Here is a 17,944-nt window from a genome sequence, read left to right as displayed (position 1 = left end):
AGGCTGGCTGCAGACAGGGGCAGAGCAGGACATTTCCTTGGTAGTCAGGCTGCCCAGAGCAGCAGAACAGCAGGATCGGTCACAGCAACAGGAGAGTGGTACCATCCACTTAAAGCAGGAGGCACTGTGAGTCTCTGCCTCCTTGCATGGCAGACAGAGCAGGTCAGCCTGGCTGGTGTGCCTCCCAGGAGCGGGTTTGGTTGTATTTGGTCCTTCTGTCTCCCTGGGTGAGGTTTGTCCCAGTTTGGCAGATCCTGTATGGTCAGCATATCGTGTTTGGTGCTTTCACTGCTGCCGCGTGGCTCTGATTTCGTGCCAGGGAAGAAACCTTTTGTTCTGGTTGTCAACACCAAATTTTGCCTCTGCTGCTAGGCATTTTTGAACTATCTCTGAACCTGTCTTCACAGGCACACGCATGCTTGTACTTATGCAATGCCCATTACCAGGAAAGAACACTTGGTATAAACACATACACACACAGAGCCATATGGCCACATGCTTATTAATTGAAACCAGGCCCATGTACTGAATTTCTTTGTTAGCATCCAAATCCTGGCCAATCTGCCAGTACTTAGGAGATGCAAGACTAGATTGCTTCCATTGTCTGTCACTTAAAAGCTGAAAATTATTTCACTGGCCCCTGGCCTTTTCTCCCATATTCTTTGAGATATAGCATTGACATTTTGTTTGAATGCACATGTGGATTAATTTATATTTTGTGGAGTATGCTACATATAAGCTGTACCTGATGCTTACTCCCATGCAGATGGTTAGCTTAAAGCATACAAATAATTTAACTTGTCAGATCCAGTTTAAGTAGCCAGAAACACAGTGAACTCCAGAGCAGGGAATTTCTTCTTAAAAGTCTACACACTGGAAAACAGTCTTTTGACAATAAAAAGACTTGATTACCCAGGAAATGTCGCAATAAAGTTTGGTGTGAAACTGAATTATTGTTTGGCATCCCAAACAATTCACTGATCTTTAAATACAAGAGTGCATGGTGCTTCTACACAGAACCTCACTTATCAGGCAGAGTGGAAGCAGCTTGAGGAGAGGTCAGAGCTCAGTGGCAGTAAGTACTGCAAAGCACAAAGCCTTATATTAGTCCCTGCAGATATTGAAAAGTTTGAAGAGAATGAGGTGCAGGTCCCCAGGCTGGACACAGAGGTACCTCCACATTAAGGCTGTTTAATGCTGTCAGGACAAATCAGAGGAATGCCTGCCTCTGCCAAAACTTTCTGTGTTGTGTTGTGGGGGGCATTCAGACTGCTGTGGCCATTTGCTGAGACTCAGTTTGTGTGTGCCACTTTACCCTCTCATCAAACAATGAAAGCTTTTTATACAGCCACATGTAATAATATCTTAGGATCTCTCTCTGGTGTTTAAGGTCTAGTCCTGTAAACAGATCCCTGTGTCCTGTGCTGTGCTCTGTAGGCAGAAGATGTACCTGGGTCTCATGTCATGAGCACATACATCTCTGGTCATGGCTTGGGTGTGTAAAATTCTGTCCTGAAAGCCAAGTCTCCTGCAGTCTCTGTGCCCAGCCTTCAAAAGACCAAACTCTAGCTTCTCTTGAGATTGTTCAAAAGTTTTGGTCTGAGTGCTGTTGCTAAAAGATGATTTCTTTGAAGCAGGCAAGGAACTGTGGTGATCAAGAGTAGAGCAAGCAAGCCAGGTCTGGCAAAATCTTTGCCTGGCAAAGGAGAAAGTGCAGGGCATAGGGATTTGGGAAGGGTGGACTGGCAGAGAAAGCTTAGTTGCAGGCATTTTAAGTTATTCAGTTGAATCCATGCTCTGTACCAATGTTGCAGACCATAATTTTCCTGAAGACTTGGTATTTTGAAACTCACTATATGTGTTTGATCTGTCTTCCCTCTAAAAGACCATCAGGAAGATTTGCCAGTGATTTATTGTGCCCATACTGGAGGGAGGGAAAGCAGATCATTAAGCTTCGAATACACCCTGCCATCTGGATGGGCTCAATGCGCAAGAAGGCGTAAAGTTGGGATGCAAATGTGTGGCACTTGGTCCTTAGCCAAGACAGAGCTTGTGCTCAATTGTTTAAAAGCATGACTTATTGCAGGGAAGGAAAGGGGCTGAAGGCAGCCCTTGGGGCCTGCTTTGCAGAACTCACTGCAGCTGAATCCTATGGCAGCTGTGCTTTGAGTGCATAGAGATTTTTATACATGGGCTATTGGTGTCTTGACAGAGGTACCTAAGATTAATTGATCCTTTTGACATTTGTCTTTGTGTTCTTGTGTTACCCATCCAGAGAGTTTACACTGGTGAGAGGTTTCCTGGTGTTCCCCACATCAGGAATACTGACCTGAGGTGACTGGTGGCTTAAGGAGAGGCATGCAATTTTTCTTCAACCTCTTTTTGCAAGCAAGAAGACAAATACAGCTTGCTATACTGAGAATATTATAGTGGGTGTAGAAATACACTCTTCCCTCTCTGCCTTTACTGTGGACTCTGAATGTGATGTCCCCCCTCAACTTTTCAGCAATGGCCATGAGCTGTTTTGTATGTAAGAGGCCACTGTGGTGGCCCAAATTAATGGTCAGCATTGCAGATCTTTAGCTGTGATCTGCCTATGAATCAATTCCCCTGTTTCTAAAATATCTGTGATAATAGTTTGGTTTTGTAGGGGTGACTGGAAGACAAAAGTCCTTTTGGGTTTGAGAATGGCTTGATGGTGATAATAATGAGGCAAATTGAAAAGCCCAGAAAGGAAGCAGAGTCCTGTATGCTGTGCAGTGCGCTGCTGGCGTGCAGATAAATACAGCCACAAGAGTGAATAACGAGGACAGCCTCATCCACAGAGCACTTTTGTGTGCTGAGTGAGGCAGGGGGTCCAGTAGAAAAGGGAATAATATAGGATGAGTTAATTAAAACTGTACCTCTATTATTATTTCTGTTTCTAGAGTTTGGTCCCTTTCCACAATCCATTTGGTATCAAATCAAGGATACGTAGGAACAAAATGTTTATTTTTAGAGACTCTTGTGGGGTTGAAACTTACATTTGATATCAAAAGCCATTTCCTGTCCATATTTGAAGTTGGTGTCAAGCTATTCTGCAGCAGTTGCTAGTGGAAACTGTTGATGTGTTGGTACACTTCCATTATCCATTGCTCTGCTCTGCAGTTCGGGAACTGGAAGGCATGCAGGTGGCTTCATTTTAATGTCTATTTAAAGTGTAAATGGCTGTCTGCAGTGCTCTTTGAAAAGGCAAGGGCTGTTGGAAGCTTTCAACTCTGGTGGGAGCTAAGAGTGCACATGTGACAGAGAAAAGTGGCAAACGTGATGCAAGATAATTGCTGATGGCTTTGAGGATTAAAGCCAGACTTCTGCCCTTTGAATACCAGTGGGAGCTCTGGAAGGTGGCAGCACTGGGAAGCAAGAGGAATGCAGTCCCCACCGAAGCAGTGTGGTGGGGGTGTGACAAGGCATGTATGAGTCAGCCCACCCCTGGAAGGGCTGGGGATCAGACTGTGAGAAGGGTGCTTTTGGTTAGATAATATCAAGTGGTGCCTATTTCGTGCCTGTTGATCTGGCTGTCTTGAAAGTAGGAGTCTATACAGTAGCTTTGTTTTGCTTGTCAGAAACCATCAGACATAAGGTTTTCATAAAACCAGAAAGCAGAGGTAATATGATTTCTCTCTCATACTAGAAATCCATCTTTCCAGACCTGCTGGAGGTGACTTTACAGCCATGTTTTTGATTTTTGTAAAGTAGGTGATGTGGAACTATGAGAGTTGAGGTAAATCATGCATATGAAGAACACTGTTATAAACAGAAATTCCAGACAGTGAAAGAGAGGAGAAACAAGGGCTCAGGGTCTGTGGCTTCCCATCCATTGCACCTTCTCACAGAGAGAGCTCCCTGATGGAAGAAGAGCTCCATTTTACTTGAATTCCACTCAGATCAGTGATTCTAGGGAAAAGAGTAAGTTTACAATATAGGGATGTGGATTTGTTCTCTTAGCTCCATCTGGCATGACACAAGCAGGGCTGTGTAGTGTTTTCCACTTGAATTCCAAATATATCTGACTCTACTCTGGCACAAAAGCTTTGCTGGTATTTGGATACATGTGCAACACAGTTGAAATTGGCAAAAGGTTAAGAACGGGTTAATTTTCCTGATTGTGGATTCTCTGAGCAAGTAGTAGTTTTATCTATAGCATATGTGTTGGCCTAAGTGACATTGTGATATATATTATAGTCATGCTTCTCTACAGGCAAGCAATTATACAACAGGGACCACTAGATTTACTGCACTGCAAATACAAACTTTGCCCTTATTGCATCAAGGTCATTGCAAATCTTTTGGTAGACACATGGCAAAAAAAAAAAAAAAAAAACAAAAACCAAAACAAAACAAAAAAAAAGAACTCTTCTCTCTGTGTCCCAGTTGCAGGGTTTCAAGGTCTCTACTGGGTGCCTGTGTCCAATTTTTTTGTCTTGGGTGTTTGAAGTGAGGTACTTAAACTGATGGACCTTGCTAAGCCTCTGCAGCTTCCACAGATTTCACTGGCAAATCATCAGGATTAAAACCACACCCCTGAAATCTGGTTGCCTTAATACAGGTTTAGCTACTGATGTGCTGCAATCAGTCTTTAGGGACCTAAGACTTGCTATTTGCAAAAATGAGAAAGACCCTGTTTTCTTAAGATCCACTGGAAGTGAAGGGGAGTTAGCTAGAAATGGTGCCCCCATGAAGCAGGAACTGTTGAGGTACTAAAACTCTGAAGTATTTTTATCTTCAGTCCATCCCATCACTTCCTTCATTCTCTGCTTCCAGTCTGCTTCTCCCAGGTTGATGTTATTTCTTTGCCTCAGTTTCTCTGTCTGTACTTAGCAGACGGGTTGGTATTAACTACAGGAGAAAAGGGTAAACCTTTACCTCCCTGAGCCCAAAACAGCTCTCAGTAGCCAAAGGGAAAAGAGCCATGGTCATCTGTTCCAGACTGATGAATCCAAAGTTTTGCCGATTCCCCCACGGAGTTTCTTCCTCCATTTCCATTTGCCCTCCAGGTTTCTTTCTGGTGAGAAACACTCCTATGATGTCACCTCTTACAAGATGCTGCATTTTTCTTTTTCATGGCATGCCACAGGTCATCAGGGAGCCCATCCGAGGGCTGCCAAGTGGGGCTGGGGCATGCTCCCATTTCTGAATTATACTGTGATAAATCAGCACTGTCCTCGACTGGGGATGACCGTACCGCATAGAAACATAAATTCAGCAGAGGCATTTGCTGGGCTTGCACTGACCTCTAGTGACAACACGAGGGACCAGGGCCTTCAGCCACCAGTGGGCTGAGAGGGCATGTCTGGGTCCATCCTCCGGTGCTGGACGGTTTACAACAGCTCACCACAGTTCTTGGTAGAACTGTGAATGTCAGCCCATGGTACTGGGAAGCAAGCCCACTGACTGACGAGGGTCTGACTGCTTGGTAGATGACTGCAGTGGGTCTCAGGTGTCCCAAATTCCATACACCTCCCTGCTAAATTGCTTGTCCTCCCCAACCCACCAGTGCAGTGATGGTCTTTGTCTTCTGCAGTGTTTGTTCTTCCTGTCTGTTCTTCCTTCATTCTCCCTTCTGCCCCTAAATGTGATAATCCACTTCTTTCTACTGCCCCATTCCATTATGGCATCTGATCACTGCCAGTCTACCCAGGGGTGATCCTGAGTACTTCATCTCTGCCTTTGACCTCTGCATCCCCTCCTCACCCCTGGCTCTTTTTCAGAGCCTACAAGACCTTTCCAGAGCTGGGATACAAAGGACTGGGGTTCTGGTTTCTTTGCCATGAAGCTTCTTGCTGTACCACATAGTGGATCATCCTCTCTGTCATGCACATGAAGCATCTCCTGCTTCTAATGCAGTTTAGAAACAGAACCCTCTAAAAAATATGCACAAGCTATGTTGAGGTTGTCTTTGACTTCTCCAAGTCTGTAAATGAAAATGGTGAAAACTTGGGATGCAGTCCTGGGAGCTGCTAAATGTACCTCCAAAATGCTTAGCAGACTCAGCTTTTAGGGACACTACTGGGACTTCTGGGCTGTCAGCAGTTCCCAGGGAGCATGGGGAAAACCTGTCATGGCTGCAGTGTGAGAAGCACATGGAAGCCTCTTTCACAGCCCCCCTCTGCGGCATGCTGACCCCACCCATCACGTGCCATGCCCACAGCAGCACCCTTTGCTCTCTTGGCTAAGCAGCCCTGATGTGTGCAGTTAAGGTTTCTGGGCTCTGATAACAAGACAGTGCTTCATTTGGTTGATACTCCTGTCTCACACAACCATACATTCCCTCATCCTCCCAAAGACCTAGGAAGTGGTCTTACTCATTGAATTACAACTCACCTACTCCAGCTCCATGTTATCATCAGAGCAAGGCCCAAAAAAATTTTGCAGTGAGTACATCAATTAAACAAACCTTTTATTCTGGTAGTTGCTTCCAGAGAAAGAAATAATCTATGATGCTCCATAAAACTCTTCATAAAAAGTCTCATCCATCTGTGAACTCCAAAAGCTACTCTTCTGTCCACCTATACATTTATCTGGAAAGTTGACAGAGGCAGGAGCATCCCCAAAGCCCCTTCTCTAGCACCTCTGACTGTGTTATGTTATCCAGGTAATCTGTATGAGAGTTACCATATTCACAGGACAGAGCTCCACAGCACTGCCTCTTCCCTTAGGTAGATCCAGTTCTGTCATCCAAACGCTGATACTGAAATTAGCCTGAGAGATCAGTTGAAGCATCTTGGCTTCTCATAAATCTCTGCTGAGGAGCATGCTTTCTGTATTTGCCTTGAGGCATCTGCTGTGGATTGACCCCTCTGGTCTCTGGCTAACCTGGTTCACATGAGAAGCCTGAGAGGGGGTGGAATGTAGGAAGGCTGCCAGCTACAGCCTTCCATGCTAGGCTGAGCAGAAAGGCAATCAGGTTTCCTAAGCACTGTAACAGATGACAAGGTGTATATTTATACCACTTACCCACGTACTTTGAGTGAATTGTGCAACATGAGATTTGTCATCATGCATTAGATCATAGTGTATCTAATTCAATACTGTGGTGCTGACAATGCTGGGAGAGCTGAGCTGCCTGCAGTGATGCACCTCACCAACTGTGCAATGTGGGAATAGAGAGTCTGTGATTAATATTCCTCCCCAGTTCCTCCAACAATCAACTGGTACCCTGACTGTTCTTATTATCTGAGCAGGCAGAGCTGCAAATATAAATAATCACAAGTTTAGGCATCCTTCTAATTACAGCTAGTACAACCACAGCATTAATTTCTAGTCTGCCCCCTGGACTGGATATATTTTGAGTGGAATAATATGTCATGCTGGTTTCACCTTACTTTCCTTTGTTAAAAGATTCCTGGGCTAGTTGCACCCAGGATGCCAGCAGTACAGCGTTATCTAGTGCTGGAAGCAACCTGTAGCTTTTTACATCACTCCTGGTGTCATCTTTGATACCCCCATGAGCTCCTCATTCCTTGCACACTTGGTTTTTATTTAGTCTTGTGTGGTTTGGGGATTTTGTATTTTGTTATTGATGGTGGTGGTTTGGTTTTTCTCTGTTGTCTTTACTGCAAGGGAATCAAGCCATTCTTCTTCTTTGGGTGTGCTGGCAGTCAGCCACATTCTGTAAATGCAGCAGGCGCTGCTGCCTTTGTGTTCAAGTGCTGTCATCACCCTTTGATCAGGCTAGGAGTCACTTACTTTCCTTGGCTGGTTTGGGCTTATGCCATTTGCAGAGCATGGCTCTCCCCTAAGGTGTCTGCAGCGGCTTTTGCAACACACCCATGAATATGCAGAGGTAATTTCAAACCCCTTAATGTGACCACTTATTGGACTACTTCTTCCCAGCCTACATAGTGTGACTTTCTGATCAGAGCAAGAATGTCTCTTGCCCAAAAAGCTCTTGCCCCCTCAGTTATCCCTCATTCTTAGTGCTTTCTGCAGCTGATTTACTGTAGGCAAATGCCCTGAATTAGTCAGCTGTTTGTCTGTGTCAAACACTTTTCTCCTTGCAGTGACCTGCAGAAAAGAACCAGGGAATAGGGAATCCTTTTGCTCAGCCATTGAATCGGGAATTTCTCCTCTGTTTCTCCTCTTTCAAATGCTTCTCTTCCAAGTCCAAGGACTCTCCTGTGAAGTGCTGGAGACAGCTGTGGTCCTGGGCCTTGTGAAGCTTGGTCCCTGAAATCCCTGTAATGGCTCTTGCAGGAGTGACATGACTTTGCATCTCACAGTCCATGTGACACTGGGTCAGTGTCACTTCAGGCTGTGTTGAAGATGATTTTTGAGCAAACATCTGTCATATGACACAACCAATAGTGCTATTTTCTCCTATCCTTTTCTGCTTCCTTATGTTTTGTAACTGATCCATATTTGTTGGCATCTTCTTTTCTGTTTGATGTGTTCTGTCTTGGTGGTGCCAAATGTAAGTTCATGCCTGTGTGCCCCTAATGTAACGGGATTCAGAAGATGGTTGCGGGAGCTACTCGGTGTGGAGCAAAGACTGTCTCATTTGGAATGAATTATGCTTCAGGGACCAGATAACTAGGTTTGTCAGATTCCAGGGGACTCAGTGACTTTTTCCACCTGTATATTAGGGTACTGATCCTTTAGTAGCCCAAGTGATTTTTTTCAGGCAAACCAAGCTACCCAGAGTGTCCAGTAGCCTTCACATACTTTCTAAGCTATCAGTGACAACAGTTTGTGGTGACAGAAATGCTGTTGGAGACCACTGTTCAAAAACTGAGACCATTGTCTATGACCTGGTCATGCCAACAAGGCTGGCATTGCCTTGTCATCCTGTGAGGTATCATATTGTCACATCTGCACCATGCTAGGATCAGGACAGATACCAGTGGGTGTGCTCCTGCAAGGCTCACTGGCTAACTTCCCTCAGTGCTCCTCCCTCAGTGGGTGGCTCATGTCTCACCTGTCAGTGTTAGCCTTGTCCACAGTGGCCAGATGGTCTTTTGTTACCCTGCGCTTCTAGGAGTGCCAGGAGCATGAGGAACAGCAGGACTCAGTGGCCACAGCACTAGGCAGTGCTCACACCACCAAGCCTGGCAGAGTTCAAGAAGCATTTGGACAATGCTCTCAGGCACATGGTGTGATTCTTGGAATGGCCTGTGCAGAGCCAGGAGCTGGACCTGATTGCTTCCTTCCAACTCAGCATATTCTATAATCTGTGACTCCTGGAACCTTCTGAGACCAAGATAAGTGTCCACCCATGACACACTGTGAGCCCTTCCCACACCCTGCTTTGAGAGGTCCCTGTCTGGTAAAACTTCAGCTCCTGAAGACTCATGTCACTGTTCTACCCTCAATTAGCATGTCTTAGCTCTCCCTGCAGTAGATTAATGGATAAAGAAAAATTTCCTACACAGCTAATTCTTGCTAGATCTTACCTCACAGCTACAGGATTGTCCCCCAAGTTTTCTGAGATCTGCCAGGGTCCTGGGCTTTGGACTCTTTGCTCAAGCTCTAGAACTGCAGAGATGTTTGGCCAGGCATCACTAGAGAAGCAACAGCTATACCAACCCGTGAGACTCAGACAAACACCTTGGTGATTTTGCTTCGGGACAGATGAGACTCTGCCAGAGCGAGAAAGTATGTTTCCAGCTTTCCTGGGTGTGAGGCAAAGCCTGGCACTGAGACTGAGTGATACCACTGCTCACACTGTCTGCCTGAGCTTGCAGGCAGCCTGAAACAGGAGCCCTGACAGTTGTTCTGCTTCCTCCTGCCTTCCACAACAGGAAATCTCATATGCAAGAGAACATGGTAGTTCTGCATTGTCTTAAAGGGCTGGGCTGTGATTGAGTAAGAACAGCAAATACCTCTGCTAACAAATATCTGAAACACTAGTGGAAAAAAAAAAAAAAAAACTGAGGAAAACTCTTTATTAGAAAGGGAATCAGATTTTATTTTTATACCCACAAAGTTAAAAATACGCATTTCAAAATATTTACAATGACTATATATGACATATCCTTTGTTAATGAAACACCAACATACAGTACTAGAATATATCCACCAAATTTATAAAGTCTAAGTAAGAAGAAAATGTAACAGGAAGAGAGAGAGAGGTAAATAGCATCCATGCACAATCTGTACTAATGTGGTTTTTATACTCTCTATCTTTTAATTGTGAATGGAGTCACAGGAAATTTTGACCTCGTCTCTTGCAAATGCCTCATGTGACTGAGATTCTTCAAACTAACAGGAATTTGTGGGTTGCAGCAGTACCAGTGCCTATGCCAGCCTTTCACATGGGGAGCTTGTGCTATAGAGTGGACTCAGAATCTCTTAGCAACCCTGGGAGGTAGCTAGTTTTATGGAAGAATTTGGCAGATGAAAAGCACCAGGTTAAGTGGCCGGCCTAATGTTGTGCAGCAAGGAGCAAAACTCACAAGCCCTACTTCCTCTCTCCTAATCTCTCATTAGGGAATAATTTTCCTCTGCTAACCATATCTGCTTTTGAGATGAGCTTTGTCACAAGGTGGGGCACTCAATTAATATTAGATACCAGGTGATGATGTGGGAAAAAAGCCCTGCCTACAGATAAGGACTTGTCTCAGTAAGGATTTGCAATGTAGCAGTGCTGTTACCATGTTCTGGAGTTGAATAGAAGATTGTTTTAGTGCAGACACACATCCAGATGGTTCCCTCCCTGCATGTGTACCACTGAGCAACTGCACCCTCTGTAATTAAGAACCTCTGTATATCTTTAACCCTATTCTTTCTCTCTCCCTCTCTCTCTCTCTCCATCATCCATGCCTGTATATTTGCCATTCCTACTTGTATCTTATTCAATCATGGGAATATCAAATAGAAAACAGAACAGCAAAAAAAAAAAAAAAAATGCTGCCTTATTTTTGTAGATACTTTAATACAAAATTAATCCAATTTCTATTTTTTTTCTCAATTTAATGTCTTTAACATTCACTTATGTGCATATATATATATATATATATATATAAATGTAACAAAAGGCCCATCCTATTTGTATCAATGGACAAATAAAGGGGTCATAATCCTCACTGCCCAACCCACAAGGCACACTCGAATGTAAGTGAGAAGGGCTCTAAGAAGAGAAGAAGATATAGCCCTTGTTTTTGTGGTGCCCTTTAATCATCACTGCTGAGCTTGAAGCTTTGTGAAGGTATGGCACAACTTTGCAGGCAAGGAGAAGGCTGTCTGGGTCACTTGCAGATTTCTAGCCTCAGAAGTGCTAGATCAGTAGGAGTTGTTTCTCCTTCTCTTTGGTGAAGGAGTTTCTGAGGATTCTAGCTTTGTTAGTGATTTTTCTGCTGTGGCAATGGTGATGATGGTGGCTGTTTTTGTCTATTGGCCCAACAGTTCTCTTAGCAGAGTAATTCTTCCCCACTCCCAGTAGCCAACCCTCTCCCCTGGACACCCATCAGCCTTATTTTTTTCTAAGAACAAGGTAGAGGATGCCAATGACGAAACTGAAGCAAAAGCAGATCCAGGCCAATATGAAGCAATAGCCATGGTGAGGATTTGTGGAGTACCCCATTGTGCCTGTGAACCGAGCTGTGTAAATGGAGACTGCAATCAGAATGCACATCCCTGTGGGAAGAAAGAGTGAAAAGAGAGTTGGAAAATGCACAGAAACCAGCATTGCCGCAAGACTTGTGAAGTACTGCTGTCCCCTGAGATTGTAATGCATGTCTTGTGCCATATGAGAGAGGAGCTGCTGCCCATTAGGCTTATTTGTGGAGGATTTCTTTTGCAGCTGTGATGACATAAGACACTTGGGGCTTGTTTGGTGGGTGCCACGAGGAGTACACCTTTGTTAGGAGAAAATCAGTAATAAGGTCTAACGACAGTTTGGTGCTACGTATTGAATCCCCTGTGCAGTAGCTAACTGTTTATTCCCCTGCTTCCCCAAAACATTTCAATCCTTTTTGTTGTCTTTCAAAGGTATTTTGCAAAACCCACTGGGATTTCATAATGAAAATCTGAAAATACTTTCATTATATACAGACAAAAAAATCCCAACCCAACACTTTCCGATTCCCCAGTGCTTTGTTTTGTAACAAAAACTGGGCCACTGGAGACATTTAGCTGGCTGACAACCTCCCCTGGTGACCATATGTGGCTACTTGTGTTCACCGAGGCAGTGGGATGCACAGGGAGCATGGCACAGTGTGCAGGTGCATACTCACAGCAAACCAGCATGACGGCTCCAGTCATGTAGAAACGTTTGCCTTTTTCCAGGGTGAACAGCTGGATAATGAACAGGACGAGCGCCACAACGGAGAAAATGATCGAGAGGATCATAAAGGCTTGCACGGCTTTGAGGGAAGCTGTCAAAACACAGAGAATAGATTGGAGAAGGTCAGGACTGAGTCTCGGCAGTGCTCATCAATGTCCTGTGATTCACCACGATGAAAATGTGGCTGTAACTTACCCTCATCTTGACTGCTAACTGGCAGCTGAATGCAGGTCTTGTTGCACTGCAGCCAGAGTCCTGTTGAGATCGTTCCAGTGCTGGAAGAACCCACCATCCAAACCTGAAATAGGATAGAAAGGTTGTGTCATGGGGCAGGAAAGCTTCTTTGCTTTTCTGTCAGACTAAACCGTAAAATGAGCATGACTAGCCCAACTGCCCGGAAACGTCGGCACCGGACAGGTGGGACATGGCACTGGCTTCCAGTGCCAGGAGTCATTTGGTCTGGGCAAAACACCCAAGTGAAGTCTGTTCCAATCATCGTGGAGAAATGTCCCAGGTCATCCTGACCCTCCTCCTGTGCGAGGCGGCGGCGGGGGGTCACGGCTGGCCAGACGGGTGAGAGGGGACCTCAGAATCTGCGCCGACGGCGGGCGGGGGGCGCGGGGACCCCTGCAGCACCACCAGGGGTCCCCCTCGGCCCAGATTTCCCGGGCGGCCCCCGCCGTGCCCCTTGGCGTGGAATGCGCCCTGGTGGGACCAGCCTGGCCCCGGCTGGGGGGAACAGTGCCGCGCCAGGGCTGGCACTGCTGACCTCCCCGGGCGGATGAAGGGTGTTGAGGTGCTGCTGGCTTGGGGGTCCGGGGAGGTGACAGACAGAGGCTGCCTCCTGTACCAGCTCGGCTGCCTTCCTGCTCCCTAAGCATACCCATCACTGTTTCCTCTCTCCCCATGACTGTGAGTGGATATTCCTCATCCTCACCAGAGCACCCACCCCCTGGTCTGCCTGCCAGCTGTATCCAAGGCTCTGCGGGAGCTGACAGCCATGTCTCGTCCAGGGCAGTCTACTTACGTTGGCAATGGTGGAGACGAAGAGCATGATGACAGTGGCGATGTGAACCACAAAGATACCAGCCAGTAGCACCAACATCTTGGGTCTCTTCTAGGTGGTGTCACCGATACAGAGAACTCTGAGGGAGAACAAGAACAGAGGGTGGACATGAAGGGAAGGACTGAGTCAAAGAACAGCATTACCATAAGATTTGTTTACATGCAAAAACCCAGGCTGATCTTAGTTAGGTTCACTCTGGAAATGTGGAATACCAAAAAAAAGCCAATAAATGTTTTGTCTAAATCTGCTCAAGAGGTTAAATAGTGCCTGAAGATTAAGGAGCCAATATGGCAGGAGATGTAGAGCATGGGTAGATAACTTGGGGGCATTTTAAAAATAGCCTGAATATATACACAGTTTGCTTAAGTTGATGTGTGTTAATGTAAAGTAAAAATGCCATACTCCAGGCATACATTCTAGGAAGAGGAGTTTTTGCCCATGGGATTCACAGAGGTCAGGAAAGATTTTTCTCTTCCTGTTCTCCTGTGGTGTCTTAGCCTCTTCCAGCTGGTCTGGGTCACAGACAAGTGGTATGGAATGGGGGACTGTGGGCTCCTTGGTGCCTCAGCTGTTGAGTAGTTGTGGAGAATGAGCCAGAGGAGTGGCCGCTATTCCATAGACTACTCCTTTAAGTGAAGAGGACAGTAACCAGAACAGAAATGACATGAGTCTTTCTGGAACTGGGGAAGATGCCTGGGTTTGCAACAAATACTGCCTGTTTCCCTTTTAAAACTTGAGGCATGCAGGTCACTTTATTAATGCAGTAAGATTCTCTTGTAATGCAAATTCCTCTTTGGTTTGTTCTGGTTATTTTTGCATTTGTACCCTGCACATTTTTACCTTTTTTTTAAGATTTCCTGTCACTGATGAACGTGTGATTGGAAAGAGAGAGGGGAATGTGCTTTAGAAAGCTTCATGACACGTTTTGTTAAGACTGATGGCTTCTTCCCTGAAAAGGTGAAGTACAAGGAACAAATCTAAGCTGTGAGAATGAGCGCAGACAATTCACACAAATCAAGTGAGTATATTTCAGGCAGAAGCATTTACTGAGTCTACTCTGTGGCCAGTAAACTTCCTAGAAAGTTTGACAGGCTGTGTTGCTCTTTCCCTCAGAAGTGCTGGTACTGAAGAGCAGTATCAAGCATGTGATTAATGTTAGCTGTCAAGTTATTTTGGTCCAGGTGACTCAGGTAGGGTCTGATGCTGTCACCATTTGTACAGGGTGTGGTAACACTGTCATGAAACAACACATTTATACTTTATGATTCTTTCACACAAACTGTGACAAAAGACTTTGTAAAGAAGTCCCATTCATGTGTCTTTTTTGCTTGATGACTCCACCTGCTCCACTACTGTCTTTCCTCTCACTGTGGCCATGAGTGGGAGTGTATTCCTGTAAAATGCTGCAGCTGTTCCTGGCACTGCTTTGTATACAGTTTCCCAAACCACAGTGGGTAGGCAGGCTTCTCCATCAGTGACATTTTGACCAGTTCAGCATTAGCTGGCAACCAGGAAGAATTCCTTGAGTTTAGGATCTCAAGGAACCAGTTCTGTTAGGTCACTGCTCCCACCCAAAAAAGGCTACTCTTTAGTAGAACAGATGAGGTTTGGTAACTAGTCCCATCTCCTCAGCAAATCTTGTCTACTGTAAGGTTTCCTTCACCTCGAGAACTCTCTGGAGATGTTAAGCCTTGACTTGCTGAATGTGGGCCAGATTTGCTTGTCTGCTTTGGGATGTCTTAGCATCCCAAAGAGCTTGATTTGGCTGGATGGTCTGGTCACTGTGACCTCTCTTGTCACAGTACCTTCCTTAGTGATGATCTTGAAGAAAGCACAGCCTTCTTAGGACTTTCCCTCTGATAGTCACTTAGGATTTTAACACTGCTAAAATTCAGGTTCTCAACAGTATATGCAAGCTACCACATGAACAAACTTGACCTAAGAGTTAAACCCCTTCTTTCCCTTGATTGTAAAAGGAACGAGGGTTTCAAAATGCTGGATGGCAACTGATACAGATATTACCACTGCAACTCAAACTGAGAAACTATTGCTGTTACCATGACTAAGTGACATATCTGCAGCAAACTCTTGAGTCAAATCTTCCTGTCCCTTTGACTACTTCTCATTCTTTTTTTTTTCTTTTGGATAAACCAAACTCTGACAAATTTGCCTGCTCTGAAATTTGCCTTTACTAAACAGTGGCTAAACTTTCTTCTTTCTTAGATGGAAGTATTTTTCCATGGCCTCTTTAAAATCTCATTTGGTGCTTTTTTTTTTTTCCTTATTATTTTTTAGGACCTTCAAACAAAGCTTTCTACTTGAAAGATTAAAAATCTACTTTCATGACATCCTAAGGACTAGAACAGTCCTTTCAAACGCATCTTTCGTTTGCATTCAGAAATGAAAATGAGGCATAAATGCTACTTTACAATGTAAAAAAGAACCCCCAAAATCATGATCCCACACCCAGGACTTTGACCAAAACTCTAAGAAAAAACTGAAATCCTTTATTCCCTTTGCTTTTTCTGCCTATTTTAGCACTGCAGGAGAGCAGTGTTAGTTCAGGTGCTTTCAGTGCACCTACTTCCTGAGAACGTCAGCACCTCTCTCTGAATACACACGCTATCAAATGCAAACTCCCCCAGGGGATTTGTGCTCACAGCTTCGTTTAGATTCTTTGTGAGTTAAAGCACAAGCCTCCCTCTGTATTCATTTGCTTTCCCCTTTCTTCATTTCTCTCTGCCTGTTAAATAAAACACGAGAGAACAATCCCAGAGGAGCCGTGGGTGAAGGAATGGCCCTGAAATAGATTCACTTCTGTCTCTGATGCTATGGCGTGGACATTTCCTCCCAACAGATAGAGAAACTGGCAGTGCATTGGGGACTGACAGGATACCGTTTCCATTTGTTAAGTGTGAGACATCTTTCTCCACTACAGGGTGGGGTCACATTGCTGGAGCAATAGGACAAAATTGCATGCAAATGCCTTTTCTTCCATTCCCGCACCTAAACTGCAGCTGCATTTGGAGTTCCTCAGGCTCTTCTTGGGCTATGAGTCAGTCTTAGCCTTCCTAGAGCTGCCAGTTTTTTCCACTGACTCACCCCAAAGCTCTCAAACCCCGCAATAATTTAACCCTGCAAGATTAAGTGCTCAGGACACTGTCAGTTTTCAGGACTGCTTCTCAAGAACCATTCAAGCAAACAATTTGTGAGTCTTCCCCAAGCATCCTTCAGAGGAGAGACCCCAATTAAGCCAAGAAAAAAAGTAATGAGACATAACAGTAGAAGGACTACTGAGGTAGGGCAGGCTGGTGAGGAAGTGAAGGTCATGCATATGCTGAACAGCCTGCATGACTCAAGAGATCTTGTGCTGATAACAGTGGACGACTCACTTTCCTTTTCATGGGGTGATGGATGAAGAGAAATAACGTGCCACACCAACAGTAAGCATGAATAAGAATCACCATAGAAGCCTTCAGTGCAAAAAAACCTGCAGATAAGAGTGACAGACTCTTAGCTGTGTAGAGACTATTTCTCTGTCCATGCAGGAGTACACATGCTGGGGAACAACACACAGCTCTGCTGGACCCCAGTTCAAGTTCAAGCAGGCTGGTACTAACTGGTACTATTATCTAAAACTAAGACAAAGTCTTCTCATGCAGGCAGATTGTTGCCACCTGTATCGCCCCTCTGTCTACTTAAATGTTTGGATCCTTCTGTCTGAGGGCAATACAGAGAAGTGAGTCCTTGCCCCTGGTTTGCTTCTTAGCAAAGGATCAGGATGGAATGTGTAGTGCCACTTGGAGATATGATAAATGCCAATGGTATAGTTCCTCAAATATAGGGAGTGGGATACTCAAGAGGGTAAGCCAGATTAGGTAAAGGTCCTTTGCTTCTGACAGAAAGTGCATTGCAGTGGAAGGACTAGATGGTGAGTGTACAGGATGTTTCTGCAGGAACAATGGGGTTGTTTCAGGTGAAAAATCAGGGCACTCTCAACTAAATTTGAAATATTTCAGATCTCAAATATTCCTTAATGGATGTAGCTCATCTGACTTCCATTTCCATCTTCCTCTCTGAACTGAAGTCCCTGCTTGGGACTGCCTCTCCCAGGCTGAGTTGGTGAGGTGTATGGTGAGAGATGCTGGCTGAGGTGAGACCCAGTCAGTATCCTGTAGCTCCCTAGAGTGTCCAGGGAAAAGAAGACATCTAAATCGCACTGCCTGCACACACTGGTGACCTCTGACTCCTTTCAAAGTGAGTTTTTCAGCTGAGGACCCTTTCGTTTGATACATTAGATTTCTCAACAATGGAAAGATGGCTTTTTGGGGAAAAAACAAGTGCCTTTAGTTAGAATGTCAACAAAAATCTCCATAGATTGAAAGCAACTAACACAAAAGCAATTCTGCCTTTCCCAGCTGCCACTACAGAATATAAGGAAGGTAGTAGTAAGTCAGACCAGTGATCTGACTCTCTCAGTCTCTGATGGGGACAACAAGAGGTCCAATATTTAGAGAAAGCATGTGAACTTAGCCACTGTCTGAGGGGCACATAGTCACAGCAGGAATACTGGTGGTTCAAATCAGGGCCAAGGCCACTTGGAAATGAAGGAGAAA

General features: G+C 44.9%; 2 protein-coding genes across 4 annotated transcripts in view; one reads left to right on the top strand and one right to left on the bottom strand.

The window, feature by feature from the left end:
* Window positions 1-17,944, top strand: part of GSG1 (germ cell associated 1) — a 75,055-nt gene that overhangs the window by 12,662 nt on the left and 44,449 nt on the right. The window lies entirely within an intron of this gene.
* EMP1 (epithelial membrane protein 1) overlaps window positions 9,922-17,944 on the bottom strand; it is a 14,702-nt gene continuing 6,679 nt past the window's right edge. Inside the window, exons 2-6 of one of the 2 annotated variants that reach the window (XM_053942615.1) lie at window positions 14,169-14,277; window positions 13,290-13,407; window positions 12,458-12,560; window positions 12,213-12,353; window positions 9,922-11,613 (exon numbers count right to left, since the gene is read on the bottom strand). In XM_053942615.1, the coding sequence (XP_053798590.1) occupies window positions 11,450-11,613; window positions 12,213-12,353; window positions 12,458-12,560; window positions 13,290-13,367 (486 nt within the window). In that variant the 5' untranslated portion in view covers window positions 13,368-13,407; window positions 14,169-14,277 and the 3' untranslated portion in view covers window positions 9,922-11,449. The remainder of the gene's footprint in view (window positions 11,614-12,212; window positions 12,354-12,457; window positions 12,561-13,289; window positions 13,408-14,168; window positions 14,278-17,944) is intronic. The other variant, XM_053942614.1, reaches the window with a different exon arrangement.

Source organism: Vidua chalybeata, chromosome 5 (genome assembly GCF_026979565.1).
Source record: "Vidua chalybeata isolate OUT-0048 chromosome 5, bVidCha1 merged haplotype, whole genome shotgun sequence".
Taxonomy (NCBI): Eukaryota; Metazoa; Chordata; class Aves; order Passeriformes; family Viduidae; genus Vidua; species Vidua chalybeata.
This window is presented reverse-complemented; position numbering and strand designations above follow the sequence as displayed.